General features: G+C 39.8%; 1 protein-coding gene across 1 annotated transcript; it reads right to left on the reverse strand.

The window, feature by feature from the left end:
• Positions 1 to 282: 282 nt before the first annotated feature.
• On the reverse strand, positions 283 to 3,587 carry LOC133916440 (uncharacterized). Its single transcript, XM_062360114.1, has 7 exons — positions 3,108 to 3,587; positions 2,555 to 2,731; positions 2,316 to 2,462; positions 1,731 to 1,832; positions 1,573 to 1,643; positions 1,411 to 1,478; positions 283 to 991 (listed from the first exon to the last, which is right to left on the reverse strand). The coding sequence occupies exons 1-7, from the start codon at positions 3,336 to 3,338 to the stop codon at positions 750 to 752; spliced, it is 1,038 nt and encodes a 345-aa protein (XP_062216098.1). The 5' UTR covers positions 3,339 to 3,587; the 3' UTR covers positions 283 to 749.
• Between the last annotated feature and the right edge of the window lie 12,526 nt (positions 3,588 to 16,113).

Here is a 16,113-nt window from a genome sequence, read left to right on the forward strand (position 1 = left end):
GGGAGATCCAGGAGGAGACGGTGTGGATCAGGGAGGAAGCGACATGCAGAGATGGAGTGGAGTGACCACCTGTTAGAGCTTGTGGAGTGACCACCTATTAGAGCTTAGCTGGTATAGAAACCACTTTGCATTTTTTAAATAGTAGATATAAGATTCTTAGTCAAGGCATAAATCGAACAAGAAATGAAGAAGGAAAGTCATTCCCGTGATAAACAGCGACGGTTCCAACATGTACACTATATGCCGATACAATCACCATGTGAGATAGTTGAGCATGCAACGTCGATCTTTCTAACATCGCGTTATTAGCCAGACGTATAAATTGAGATACATACAAGAAACAGATCTCCATGATTCATATCAGGATAAATGAATCTCAAGGCTATTCACAGTACTCTTGCCACCACTAACCACCTTGCTATAACATAGATATAAACTTGGAGACCGTCTCTTGGAGGTATGAAGACCGTCAGGCTGAAGACAATAGCCTCATGTATCATTACAATGTTAAAGACGTGAAGATACACAGAACGATGGAAGAGGTGAAACCAAATTTTTGTGAAAGACCTATGGCATCTTTCACGGCGCGCTACAAGGAAATATGTAACCATGTAACACAAACTGCAAAATTTAGCACGTTCTAAATCCTAATGTACGCTACATACTCATATTTCTCTCATTCTAATCAGACTCAAATGTTATTCTGCCCCATATATCAAAATTGTCGCGCGTGATAGAACAGCAGAGATCTAATCATCTGATTCCAGTCCTGTGAGGATGGCCTTGAGCATCTCGTATGTCATAAATACGATGCCAACACCAGGAACCACTTTGCAGTACTCGGGCAAGATTCCTCTGTACATGCCTCTAAAACCTTCCGTGCGGACTATATGTCCAAACGTTCCGTAAAGTCCTGTCTGGTAGACACGAGCCCTCCCAGCCGCTCCTTCCAATTGCATGCGGCGTCTCACAAGATCCAACGGGAATGTAACTGAAAAATAATGAGCACGAAATGATCAAAGCGAGGTTAACTAAGTTTGACCCAACCATTTAGCGGGTCATATATTTTTTTTAAAAAAAATTGTACGTTATAGCACAAAAGATCAGACTGGTCACAAGTATTCATTATCATTTTGCTTACGTGAGGTTTAAACAAATGCAAAACTACCAAGCAACCATGCTAAAAGGAAAAGGTGAGTGGAAAGTGAAAGATATAGGTACAAAATCACATTAAGAACGCATTAAGAAGTACAAAAGAAATTTATAGCCAAACAAATTGGATTCTCACTTTTTGCACGTAATTTTCTATTGATTGGCCTTGCATCTTTATCTTGTGACAGAATCACTAGGTGCATCAAAGTCACTACATGCAACAAGTAACAACAATACGGTTTTTTTATAATCACTTACAGGTTGATGATGCGATTCCCGAAAGACTTCCACAAGCCAAACTGATCAGGACAGGGGAATCATATGGCCTGATTTGAAGATCAAATGTTAGTACAGATAAAACTATTACAAAGTACAAGGACAAGACTTAGATCCTATATGTAACTTGTACTCCAAAATTACCTCTCTATTTGCCAATGGGAACGTAAAGTTTCATATACAGCGAAGCTTACTGCAATGCTGGGGCCCACTCCCTGTGTTTTACAAAACCATCAGATGATGTAAGTACGTGACAAAAAGTAGGATGCCAATCAACTGAAAAAACAAGGAAATGTTCATACCAGTAAAGTGGCACCAAGACCCTTGTACAATCCCCTGACACCCTCATCTCTGCAGGTCACATAAAGAGCATGATATATGCCCCTGTAGTAAGCAGTATTTGTCTGCAATCATGCAATCGGAAGAAAAAATCATCATTAGGGGTGCAAAGCCTAGCTTAACAACACAAAGCTTCATTAAATTAGTCTACGGTTCATATGCTGAAAGCAATGCAAAAAGAGGGTGAAGGGGATTTGGGTTGGTATGGACATATATGTTGTTCAGTTTAGTTGTAAGCAACTATTTGTCCACATTTGCCATTTGGTTTAGTTGTCCACATCGACAATAATAAGTGCATGGAAAAATCATACAATCAAACTGTTCTTTCTTTTTTGTAGGATAGAGATTACAAAAGGAGCTCACGCTGTTACTTCACTCAGATTTAAATGGCAATCAAGAGATGGTAACTATAATCTTCTACAAGGAAACTAATTCTTGTAGTGTCATTTCAAGTGAATGAGAATCATAACAAGCCGATTTATTTGACAACTAATCATTTCAGAATAATTTCTGCAAAGCTTTATCCGGAATTGGTAACAGCATTTTACCTGAGCAGCTAGACGTGTCCGCACCAAGTCCAGTGGATATGTCATAGAAGCTGCAGTAATTCCTGATAAACCACCACCTAGCAATCTAACACCAACATCTGCACCAAATCCACCATTCTTCTCAAGGCCAGGCAGCATGTGAAGCAACTACATATCCCAAATTAAACTAAAATTACTCGTGTATCATCTGTGGGAGAGTATATCCATGCAAACTTCTATCCAAAAACACCTGCACTTACATTCTTGTATTTCTCATACGCATAGAAACTAATTGAAGAGTAAGGCAACCGGTGTGCAATAGTAACAAGATTCCCTTTCCAGAAAGCCCGAAAGCCCTCTTCATAGACAATGCGGGACGCTTCTCGCCATATGCTAGTTTTGCGCATTGTAGCCACATCTGAGTGCATTCCTTGTACCTGCACACAGAACTCATAAATTTCACTAAAAGTCACAGGATCATCGGGCAAAAGAGTGGAACGTTATGTACCTAGTTTTAACTAACCAGGATTTCTCCAACAAAATCAACCATGTGAATCAGGATTATTCTACAGTTAAACAAGTTTTGTCGCTTGACAAAGTAAAATGCATCAAGTTCCCCATTCTCCACGATTCTTAGCAGGATCACTCCCAAGTCAGCCAAGATAAAAGCGCTACTCGTACTCGCCGCTTAGTTACACAGACCCAGGGGGGTATTATGTCCACTCTTAGCTATTTGCACAAGTTCCCGGTGAGCATTTGAGCAGCATGGTGAGCACAGGAAGCAAGATCACCCTCCTTGGAGCCAAAACGAACCTGGAAGAGGATGGTGAGGCGGGCGAGCGGCGCGGTGCAGGTCTTGCTAAAGGCGCCGGCGACGCCGCCGGCGAGGAGGTGGGGCACCGTCCCGAGCTGCGGCTGGTGGTGCTGTAGCTGCGGCTGGACCTGCTGTTGCTGCTGCGTCGTGTACCTCCGCGCGGCAGCCGCGGCCGCGCCGCCGCCGTCCATCGTGGCGGCGGCCATCCCCACCCTCGCCTCCGTCTGCATCCGCTGCCCCCCTCTCGTCGTGCCGCCACGCCACCCGCCTCTAGAGCCTGGGCCCTAGAGCCTAGCGAGGACGAACAGGCCAGATCAGCGAGCGCAGCAGGCGGGCGGAATGCGTGAGGAGCACGCGGGCATTAAACCCTAGAGCGGGTGAGGGGGATTCTGAGTGGAGAGGACTTAGGGTTTGGGGGGATTTTTTATTTTCTCTTTCTCAGGAGGGCGGCGGGCGCGAATAAAGACACAGGGTGGGTCAGGTAAAAGCCATGGCTAAGCTGAGAGACCGAGGCCTGTTTGGATATTTTCCGCTTACTCAACTACACAGAAGCTCTAAAGCCACAATTTACCTAAATAGGATCTGATCTAAAGAGAAAGAGACGCTTCAATATCTTTGTTGAACCAGCACTTTGTTTACATTTCTTCTCTCTCCAAATTTTAAGCTTAGTATATCTATATCTATATTTTTGTATTCTTATAAAATTAGGAATGATAATGGCTCTATTCTTCAGTAACTCAGGGAAATTTCCCTACTAGCGAATGGCTATATAAAAATTTGATCCTCACGAACTTATATAGAGACGGTATGGGAAGATGCTTTCCATCCCCGCTCCTTGCTATATTTCTGGTTTCACACATATACATGTTTTTTATTATATAAATGTACAAACATTACATTACTTAAAAAGAAAAATAAATTGCCCTTATACTTTTTATCTAACGTACAATATTTAACTCATCTTATATTAATTATTCTCATATACATATATAAATTATTTATTTATACTATGAACACATTGTTAATATATAGAAATAACCAACTATGATTCAATTTTATTATAGGGGTGAGAGAAAACCTCCCCTCGATAACTAAATGGGGGCGGGGATGGGAAAGCACTTTCCAGCTGGGTTTGGTCTCGTTGCCAACCCTATATAAAATACACGAGTTGTAGTAAATCTAATCGATCTCTACTAGCCATACAAATTAATAAAATGGTCACTGTATAAAGTTGGATCTCGTTTCTCTTTCTAAAAATACATTTAATTTCTCATTATTTATTTTCCATACCTAAAAATCTAATATTTGTCTTTCATACGTTCCAAAAATATATTTAATCTATCATTATTTATCTTTCATATATAAATATTTAATATTTATCTTTCGTACATTCACCGTCGTCGAACATAGAGATAGCCTTCGTCACGTTATTTTTACATTAAGTTATTATACGAGAATTATTTTCATCCCCATACAAAGTCGGTCACTATCTTGATCCCTCTCGTAATGTTGCAATAGACGGTCAACTCTGGACGATACGATCACCTCCACCCTCCTGTCCAAGTACTCATCATTCTACTTCTTTTTAAAATTGCATGATCATATTATAAATTTCATTTATGTAAATATCACTTTTGTTGTACTATATTCATTTACTTCTTCCAATTATTATATCTTAGATTGATTTTTTCACACATGTATAATTGCTAGCAAATATTAATAGCCAGTAGATCGTTGGCTTTTATTAATAGTTGAAGACTACAGGAGGAGAATTAGAGGGTACACTATATCAAAATGTGTTTAGGTGTAAAGGTTAAGCAGTTCTTAGTAGGTTGTATGCTCATTTTTCTATATTTTGAAAATAAATATATTGTTAGCACTGATGCAACAATGCATATAACTCTGTAACGACCATGCTACATACGAGGCATTCGTAAATCCACGTCATTCCAAATTTTTAGGTATGTGTGGAGAGAATAATTCCGTGCCAAATCGGCATACAATGTGCTCATGCAAATTGGGGCTGCGACAGGGGCTCATTGGTTGCTCGGATGGGATGATTTTGGTTCAGTAGATATCTATAAATTTAAAAAGAAGTTTTTTTTATATATTATTCTAGTCTAAGCCAGCGAATACAAATGTATGTCCGTAGTTTAGCCCATTTAAGCTTCCCTCCACGGTCTGGCTCGACAAATGCAAACTCTTGCATCCACTTAAGTAGACTAGTCTACTTATCATTATCACAAAATCATTTTCATTTAAATAACCAATCATAATCACAACTTTTACATCCGCTCAGGTGGCCTCAGATTCGTTTAACCAAACAGAAACTCGGCTTAGCCTGTCCAGACAAAAGATGTCCAAATGGATCATGCCTACTGGGCCAAAATGAAGCACGACACTATAAGACACAACCCAAGCACGGTCTTGCTTGAGCCTATGCAGACCGGGCCAGCACAACACGAAGCCCCGAGCCATGTCGAGGCCGAGCGCGTGGCACGGCTGGCCGGCACAGCCCAACCCTGACGTTTCGGGTCGGTATTGAAAGTGCCTAGAGGGGGGTGAATAGGCTTTTCTGAAAATTAAAACTAAAACAGCGGATTAAATTTGCCGGATACTCCGGTGAAGGTCGGATACTCTGGTCTGATCCGGAGTATCCGGTCTGGATCAGAGTCTCCGGTCTATACAAGAAATCTAGAACAACTACGAATTAAAGCAAGTAGCTAGAATTTATAGTTGAAACTAGGTCTACTAGATATCACAGAGCTAAAATAACAATTAAAACTATATAGATGATCACTAGGGCAATTTGTATGAAGAATCACAAATTCACACGATTAAGCAAATTTCACAAATAAGAACGCGAGAGATTATCCCGGAGTTCGGCCACCTCACAAAGAAATGCCTACGTCTCCGTTAAGGAGCTCACAAAGAGCTGGGTCTTTTCCAACCCTATCATCTTCTAGCGACCACAAAGATCAAGCTAGAATTTCTTACTCAATTCGAAGATGATTACAAACTTCCCATAGCACTCCACAAAGTTTGGGTGCTCTACGGGCGACGCCTTGCCGTCTAGAAGTACGAAGCTTCAAGAGTAATGATCACAACGAATGCTCGAGGAAGAACTCAATGCTCAAGTGGCTTAAACCCTCTCCAAACACAAACTCACTAAATTTTGCAAACTTTACACTAGAGGTGATTGGAGGGTCTTTAAATGCTCTTAGAGTGCTCAAAGAGTCTAGAGTTCACCAGCAACAGCAAGCCTTAAATACCATGTGGTGTGGGAATATTTATAGCTCTCTCTCAAAAATTAGCCGTTACTGTTATGTTAGACCTGACCGGAGTATCCGGTGAAGACCGGAGTATCCGGCCCCAAATCCAAAAACGGCGTCAGAACGGTCACAGAACGTGTCAGAACTAGCCGTTACAATTCTGTTAAGTTACCGGAGTCTCCGGTGAACACCGGAGTCTTCGGTCCTGACAGGGCTTTCAAAAAGACTAAGTCCGGAGACTTGCCGGACCCTCCGGCCTCTCCAGGTACCGGAGTATCCGGTGAACACCGGAGACTCCGGTCTTTTTATCAAAAAGATTAAAAGCTAACCGAGACACTCCTGCCGGAGTCTCTCTCAGAGACTCCGGTTAAAACAATTAAAATAAAGACTTAACCGAGACTCTCTGGCGGAGTCTACCTTGGAGACTCTGGCCTCAAAACCCATAAACTACCGGAGTATCTGGTGAACACCAGAGACTCTGGTCTTTTTCCAATAAAAATAAATCGAAACCGAGACTCTCTGCCGGAGTCTACCTCGGAAACTCCGGACTAAACACTGAGTACTGGAGTATCCGGACTCAGTGAACTTTTACAGAATTAACTCAGTGTCCGTTGGTGAGTGTGTCTCTCAACTTGTTGATTCTAAAGGATATCTTGAGCATTGAGACACTAACCAAGCAATCAAATGCAACTCTCTTAACAGAGCGGCTATCCTAGACTCAATTTCAAAAATAAAAGAATTTAAATCCTATTGAGTACTCTTAGTTGCTTCTCCTTTTGTTTCGACGGGCGTCAAACGTCATATGTCTTCTCAACTAATACTTAAACTTGTTCATAACTTAGATAAACATATTAGTTCCTTAATCATTTTGTCATCAATAAGCCAAAACCCACTTAGGGGGCCTAGATGCACTTTCAAGTATGGGCACGACCCAGCCTGGGCAAGCACGGACACGTCACGGCCTGTGCACGCGAAGGCCCAAGAGGCATGGCATGACCCGGTGCGCCCGCTCGGCACACGGTGGCATGGCCAGCCCAACACGGCACGGCCCGGTCGGCACGCTAGGGCGGGCGAGGCATGGCCCAGCGGACGCGCAGCGATACGGCTGGCCCAGCACGCCTGGGCCGGCTGTAGCCGTTGCGCGTGGGCCTGACACACGGGGACACGGACGGGACATGGGTTTAAGGTGTTAAAATGGACCGGGAAAACCCGTTAACCTGATATTTTTAAATTTTGTAGCCGTTTAGTGACCGTTTGAGCTTCAAAAAATTTTAAAAAATACAAAAATCACTATTCTTTACCTATAAATAGAGGATCATCCTGGTATTCCATTCCACACCAGTAACACCATTTGCTCTCTTGAATCTTCTTTCCTCCTCTCATTCTTGTCTCAAAGTTCTTGAGAATTAACGATAATTTAGAAAAATTAGTTTGAATTGTTGCCAAAAATTCGAGCAATTTCAAAATCGTCATCCTGTTGCCTTGAAGTAGAAGAAATCTTGATGATTTTTTTCATCATTGTTCATTCTTGTTTTATTATTATTATTATTATTTGATTATTTTTAACTCTGAATATTTGCATTTTTGGTTGTACCATTCGACATTGATCATGGATATCGGTGATCATGATCCTAATACATGTATATTTTCAGTTATTTTGACATCGGACATATAGGTAGGTAGGGTAGAAAGGATTATCTTAGTGTTGTTGCTCATTTTGTTAATAATGATTGGGAATTAGAAAAGAGAATAATAAGTTTTAGTTGATTGACAACGCGTATACCGTGAAAATATTGCTGAAATATCGATCTTATAGTAAAAATCGGTTTGAATAGGTTGTCGTAATACCTAGACGATTTTTGTACTATAATATCTTTTGTAAACTCCTCTAACATTGTAGCATATAAACAGTACTGTGTTGCAATGGGTGTGCATCTGCGTAGGTTTGTTGTTGACATGCCGGTAAGATGAAATTCTACTTTCCTTATGCTCAAAAATATTATACCCTATAAAAGCACATTTAGTGTATTTATTAATACACACTATCATCAGCATAGGGTCAAACTTTACTCACGAAAGTGCATTGGTATGTTGCTGAAGGATAGTAGAGTTTTTTGAATTTTTTTAGATCAATTGTGAATTTATCAGGAGTTTATTATCCAACATCTTGTTTTATAATGCATAATATTGTTAAAATTGCTACTCATTTAAACATGTATGAAAATGATAATCTTCTAAGAGATTGTGTAATTCGTATGAAATCTAAATTTTTAAAACATTGAAAAGAAATTCCTTTGTTGTATGTATTTTCCTTTATTTTAGATCTTATAACAGTGCTTTATTTTCCTTTATTTTAGATCATTTGTTGTATGTTTTTTTTAAGTTCTCACAATTCTAAACAGTGCTCTTGACCATGATTATTCTATTTATTATACTAATATTTGTTCTAAGTTATAAGATGCTTATAGTAAACATGAAACAAAGTATGTCAGAGTTCACTGAAACGACCTCCACTAGCACCCATAATAAGTAAGAAGACGGCAATGTGTGGAAAGATATTTGATGGAGGTTCTTCATCAAAAAGTTCAAACTCTTCGTCACGATCATCTACGACAATGAGCGCTGAAATTCTAATATCCGAAGAGGAGCTAACTACCTTCATCGACAGCGACGTTATCAACCATGAACAAGAAAATTTCAACATACTACAATGGTGGCATGAGCACAAAATGAATTATCCAATGCTTTCACTATTAGCACGAGATTTGTTAATGGTTCTCGTATCTACAATTTCTTCTGAGGTTACGTTCAGTCTTACTAGAAGGATAATCGAAGAGAGAAGAACAAATCTCACAAGTGAGATGGTGAAAATACTCACCATAGTAAAAGACTGGGAACAAGTTGAAGCGTGAATACAACACACTACAGAGAACACTGAGTTTAAAGCTTCATTAGAAAATTTGTATCTAAATGTTAATAAGAACGTGTAATTTTCAATTTTCTTAGCTAAGTTGTACTCTTTTTTTCTTTGCTAGAAAGGTTTTTAACAAGGCAATCTATCAATAAAGCTCATTTTTAGAATTAACTATACCTCCCTATTATTTCTAAAAAAAATTATAATTTTTCTTTATTTTTTTCAAAGAGATCCAAGACCCAGCACCCATCTTTCATCTTAGCTTATAAATAGCCACTATCCGTTCATGCCAAACTCCCACTGATCCAAACCCAAAAGCCACTTACCCACTTTAACAAATCAATTCTATATTTCCAATTTTCTATCCATAGATCAAGACGTCGAAAACTCGCGTGCATAGTCATGGGTGTGGCAACATTTTAAAAATGTCTTTAGAGAAATTAACTGGGATCAGGTAAGATTTGCTAAGTGTAATATATGCAATAATAAATTAGGTGTCAGGTCTACAAATAGACCAGGGCACTTGAGGAATCATGTTAAATATTGCAAGCAAAAATTCTGAGATTTCTAATAAAATTATATTATTTTCGAAGCATAGCTATAGATTGTACTCTTTTTCCTTCTAGTAGAAAGATTTTTAACTAGACAATCATTCAATAAAGCTTATTTTTTTATTTTCTATATTTTTTATTTTTAGAATTTTGTAACTATTGTCTTTTAATTTTTTTTCTATTTTCGAAGTACTGCCTAGCCAACGTGCCCAGCTGTGCTGACGTGTCGATCATGCCTCCCTCGTGCCTGCCGACCCGCCGATGTGTAGCCGTGTCACCAGGCCGCCCCTGCACTGTGCCTCTGCTAGGCCGCTCGTGCCTTCTGGCCGACCAATCCAACCGTACCATCAGGCCGTAATTATGCCCGAGCCGATCCGACACAACATGATAGATGACGGGTTGTACCATGGGCCAAGGGAGCTGCACGCGGGCCGACATGGTATGATCCATAACAGTAGCTAGGCCGATCACGCCAAGCCATAGCCGGGCCATGCCTAGACGAACTCGTGCCGGGCCAGCCTGAAAGACCAATTTGGCCATCTCTGGTCCAGACAAATATAAAACAACTAAACATTCATTTTTTTTAACAAATAGAACTTTGCCCAATCTGCTTCCCCTTTAATCTATATATATTGTCCATAAAACCAGAGCATATACAAGTAACCTATCACACTCTATAACATGACTCTGGATGCATTTAAGATGAATATATATATCCCTAGTGTGTCTACCATCACTGCACGAATCAAAAGCTTTTGTTGCAATTTATTTATTTTTTTGCATCCAAGTGGTTGTAATTAAAGCTCAATGGTTAAATAACATTTTTCTCTTCTTTATGGACGACATAAGGCATACCTTGTTCTTTTTCCATCGTTCCAAAAATATGTGCCATCAAACATTTTACAATATGACAATTGATATATTTAAGAGCCTTGCTCTACATGTAGTCTTTCTATGCAACACTCTTACAACTCAAGATAGCAGTACTCAAATCACTTGGATGGGGACTTACTTATAAATCAAAAGGCGTAAGACTATTATATGAATATCATACTGCTAGTTTTATTTTCTCTAGTTATTTCATAAAAATATAATTTTTTTAATATATACCAATATAAGTTTGTCAAAGTTATTCATTAAAGGGCACATTATTAGAGAGTTAAAAATGATAAATAGAAAGAAACAAAGAGAGTAGTCATTTACGTATCATGTTCTTTATGGGACATTAAATTAGCACTTTAGCAGAGGCTATGGCTTTAGAGCTTCTGGCTAACTGAGGAAGCGGTTGTAGCTGTTGAATTTTAAATAAATTTATAGCTTCTCAATACACAAAAACTAAAAAAACTCCTATCAACTTGCTTCTTAGTTTCTAATTCATTTCAATCATAACCACTTCCTCAACCAATTAAAAGTCTTAAAAACTAATACCAAAAGATAACTATTTGGATAGCTTCTTATTATTTATCTAAACGAGCATGAGTCTCAGCTATAGAGCTGACTTCTGGATAAACGGATCTAGAGGGATGCTTGATACTGGCCTAGCAGCAGAGGTGGAACCTGCCATAGGTGGAGCCTTAGTCTGATCCATTCAAATTTAGATTAGACTAAAATCTACAGTTTGCATAGTAAATATTAGGGATGTCAACAGCCTCGATTCTCGTTCTCTGATGAGAGATTCCCCTATTAGGGGATGGAGATGGGGTCAATTTCCCCCGCGGGAGTTTAATGGGAGAAAATTCTCCCCTGTCGAGTATGACGGGGGCGGGGACAGTTCTTATCCCCCGTCCCTGTTTCCCCACGAGGCTAATTCTTCGAAATACTTAAACTCTTCATAACCCATATATACAAGAAACAGTTCAATTAAAATTCAACCCACCAAAACCCGTCGAGTATATATTCTCCGCGCGGAAACGAGGATAGAAGAATTTTCTCCCTCGCGGGCGGAAACGGGGACGCGGACGGGAAAAATTTCCCCTAATCAGAACGGAAATGATTAACCATTTCCCGCAGAGAATTTCTCTGTTAACATCACTCAAGCCCAGCCTGCCTGCGGGCCCTGTTCCGCCCCTGCCTCGCAAGATCATCAGGCCGGAAGAAAAAAAAGGCAAAGGGAAAGGGAAAACCGCCGGAACACTCCACCAGGCGAGACCGCGATAGAGATATCGAGATACTTTTTTCATGGCGGTGGTTGGAAATTCCACAATGGCGTCGTGTTCCAGCCCCCAAGGTCGGTGCGGTCCTGGAATATTCCCTCGCATCGGCGGGGGAGGTGCGCCCCTGCCGTGCCTTCCTGTGGCGTGTACGTGGACCGCCGGGACGCACGGACGTCTCGGCCTCCCGTGCCGAGTGCTCGACACGCGATTGGGCCCGGTGGCACGCGAAATTTCGCTGTTTTCGCGGGCCTTTCGGGCGCAAACGAGTCGAGCCGGAGTCGGATGCTCTGTAGCCAGGGGAAGGCCTCTCCAACTCCCAGGGTGGACCGGGCCCAACCAACTGGTGACAGCTCGGGACCTGGGCTCACTGGTCGAGTGCTCTGCGGACCAAGCAAGGGTGTACCGGGCCATGCTGGGCCTACTGGAACAGTCTTAGCTCGTACCATCGTCGACCGTCGTATTCGTACGGCCGATCTGGCATCCTGGCAGGTCGCCGCCCGTCGTGGATGACGAAGGTGATCGCCGGGACTTTGAACGGTGTCCTGTACTAGGAGCCCAGCGAAGTCAGAACGCTAAATTTTCACTCATGCTTCAAAAAATCACCATGACCATATATTCCAAAAGACGACAAGCAATTATTGTACGATGATGTTCATTCTTCTTTTGCAATCTTGTCCAAAAACGTATCCAATAAGTACTTTTAAAAATTACCTATATAGAAGAGTGAATTATAGATTTATCAAAAATTACATCACTGTGATTTAACCAAATCATCCAACACATATCACTTGCTTCAACGAGAATCTGTTTCTTAAGTTTTACATCTATCCTATTTAGCCATAAACCCAACATGTTAGCGATACTAGATGAAGAATGAGACCGATAGAAACTTGAACTGCTCGCCAAATAAATTCTGCAAAAGGACAATCTAAAAAGCGATGTTGTATTGTTTCGATAGAATTAAAAACAACATTTAAGACCACGTTTTCATTGTTTTCTTGCAAGATTATCTTTAGTTAAAACAACATATTATTTTAAATACCACAAGAAAATTTTAATCTTCAGGGATTTTGAGCTTCTATATGCTACTGTTAGTAGGTCTAACCCCATTATTAATCAAAGTTCTGTACATGGATCGTACAGAAAAAAATGCTATTATGATGTAACGACCAACGGAATGTGTCATACCAGTCACTAAGGTGACATTTGCAATTCTTGTAACCAACTCGTACAAGGGTAAGAACTTATTACCCACTAGCTCTACAAAAAGAGACATTAAGCGGATTTAAGTTGAGAACTTATACAACAGTAGCATGTTTATTGTACACTATATTATAAAGTATAGGATATTGTGCTTTTAACATAGTGACCAAGCTAAACATATTCCCAGAACCTAATATGTTTAGCATTTTGAAAGTTAAATGAGCCTAACAACAAGAATTCTTGTTTAACCTTCATTAGTTCCAACCAAAAATGCGAGTCCTCAGGATTTTTATCGACTTGAGCTATTATTTTAGTTTGCATGTGTTTATTTCTAAGAATTCTTTGCCAAATCTTGTCTTCATTAATTAGCTTAAATAGCTATTTGCTTAACATACATACATTCTATACATCCAGATTGAGGATACCCAACCCTCTTGATCCATAGATGTACATAGAATGTTCCATTTGCAAAGTATTTATATATTTTTATACTTTTTATTTTGTTAAAAGAATCTTGATCTATAGTTGTCCAATTTCTTTAGAATCTCTCTTGAAACTAAAAAAGACAATGTAAACATAGATAAACTACTGTACTCAGCACATAATTTATCAACACCAAACAACAGAGAGGTATTTTCCCTTCCAACACCTTAGTTTCTTTTGAAATCGGGTGACGAAATTGATAGGCGTCGCTAATTAAAAGATGTACTAATCGATGATCTGAAAGTCTGCCGAACCGTGAAAATCTGTGAGACAACAGCAAAGTCAATCGATCACATCAGGAACCCGGTTGCCCACTTGCTTGCCCGACAACGCGACACGGCGCCATGCCGCCGTGCTCTCCGCACCGCATCTGCCCGTGCCGCACGAACGAGCTGTCGTGAGAATCGGCAAAAATCATTTGGCGGTTGGCGCCGATTCTTGCCGCAGGGGCCGGCCGTCTCGCCTTTGGATTCTTCCAAAGCCACTGACGGGATCGTGGCAAACATCGGTCTTTACCCAAAGCGAAGCGCCTTCACATGGGCCTCATCTAGGGCTTTATTTCTAGCGTTTGTTGCTCTCATTTTCGCCGTTTTTTTCTGATCAGTGAACAGCGTCCAGTAGGCCTCTTTCTAGAGCAGGATGGCCTCGGCGAAGAAAAGAAGAGGAGGCAAAAGAAGAAATCAACCCATCTCCATGAGATTCCGCGACAGGACTGAAAGCTTGTTCTTTAATTCGAGCCAGGACCATGGTTCACGTTACCGACCGGAGGTCGGTTACCCACCTCCGGCGGTAACCGAAAAACCGCGGTAACCGCGATTACCGGTCAAAAATTCAAAAAAAATCGGAGAAAATTCATTCGGCAAATTTTAAATTTTTGCGAAAAAATCATGTTTTTGTCCTCTCGGTAACCGAGCGGTTTGGGTCGGTTACCGAGCGATTTTCTCGCATTTTTGATTCGGTCGGTTACCGAGCGGTTTGACTCGGTAACCGCTCGGTTTTCTCGATTTATCGAGCGGTTTTATCGAATTTCAGCGCAGTTCAACAAAAAACCTAAAAAAAGGTTCAATCTTGTAAAATCAATAACTAATTCATCCGAGCTTCAAATCAAGTGAAACAAATTTTGTTGGCTTCCTTGTAACATGATCTACATGATAAAAGTATTTATACTCATAAAAAAGTTCAAAATTTTCTGTGAGAAATTTTATTTGTTAAACCAAGGTAAATGCATAGTTTACTCTTTGCTAATCCAAAAATCATGAAACTAATTTTGTTAGTCTTATTACATGATCCTATATCTTTTAAAAATATATGAACTCATGAATTAGTTATTGTAACATGCATGATTGTGTAAATGTGTTGCGACTAGATTAATTCATAACTGACCCATCACACCTTAAAAATTAGTGAAACCACTTTCATTAGCTTATTTATATTATGATTTACGTAGAAAAAATAATAGTAGACATGAAAAAATTAATTACAGTGATGTTTCTTAACATATTCACTTTATGCTTGTGAACTTTGTAAAAATCATAGAGAATTTAATAAAACTCTAAATAAAGTGAAATCAATTTTAAAGGTTCTTTTAAAATACGTTTTATACAAGAAAAATATGTGTTTGCATGTTACACTTTTCCTTAACGTGAGTTAATAATTGAGCCGCACGCTTCAATTTTTTTCATTTTTTTCAAACTTTCTCCCTATAAAATATGATGCAAACGACATTATTTTTGAAAAAAAATTTCACAGAAGTTCTTAGAATTGTGTCTAGTTTTTTTTAAGATTTTTTTTTGAATTTTTTTATTTTTTCGAATTTTTTGAATTCAAATTTTGGTTACCGAACGGTTTTTGAAATCGGACCGGACCGGGAAGGTCGGTAACCGCGATTTTTGAGCGGTTACCGATGGTTTTTTGAACCCTGCCAGGACACGATTCCCCCAATCATTTCGATGCGTTCTTTTCTCCTCAGGGCCGTGTTGCGTTCGTGACACATCCTTCATCTCTTCCCGTGAACTCTTTTGTAACTTAGCTACCAGCACGTTGCTTAACCAGATTCATTACTCATCTGTTTATTAATACCACCCCTGCATATCTTATCCATGATTTATGCTCCAGACATTTGGCATGTGCAGGATGTTCAGAATACGCAGTCAAACTTGCTGGCGAAATTACAGGGGAGCTAGAGAATGGTGACACACATGAACTATGACGCGGTGTACTATTAGTATGTAGGGTCTGTTTATTAAAGTTCTAGATTAGTTTTTAGTTTTGAAGTAAAATTAGTGTAGGTTATGTTAAATGTTAGTTTGTAATCTTTAATTTTTAGAGTGATTTTGTAAAAGTGATTTTTGAAATCAATTGTAAGCTGGAAGCTAAAAAACCAACTTCCCATTTTTTCTTTTTCTTATAGAATCATTTTTTTATATAAT

This window comes from Phragmites australis, chromosome 4 (assembly GCF_958298935.1).
Source record: "Phragmites australis chromosome 4, lpPhrAust1.1, whole genome shotgun sequence".
Taxonomy (NCBI): domain Eukaryota; kingdom Viridiplantae; phylum Streptophyta; class Magnoliopsida; order Poales; family Poaceae; genus Phragmites; species Phragmites australis.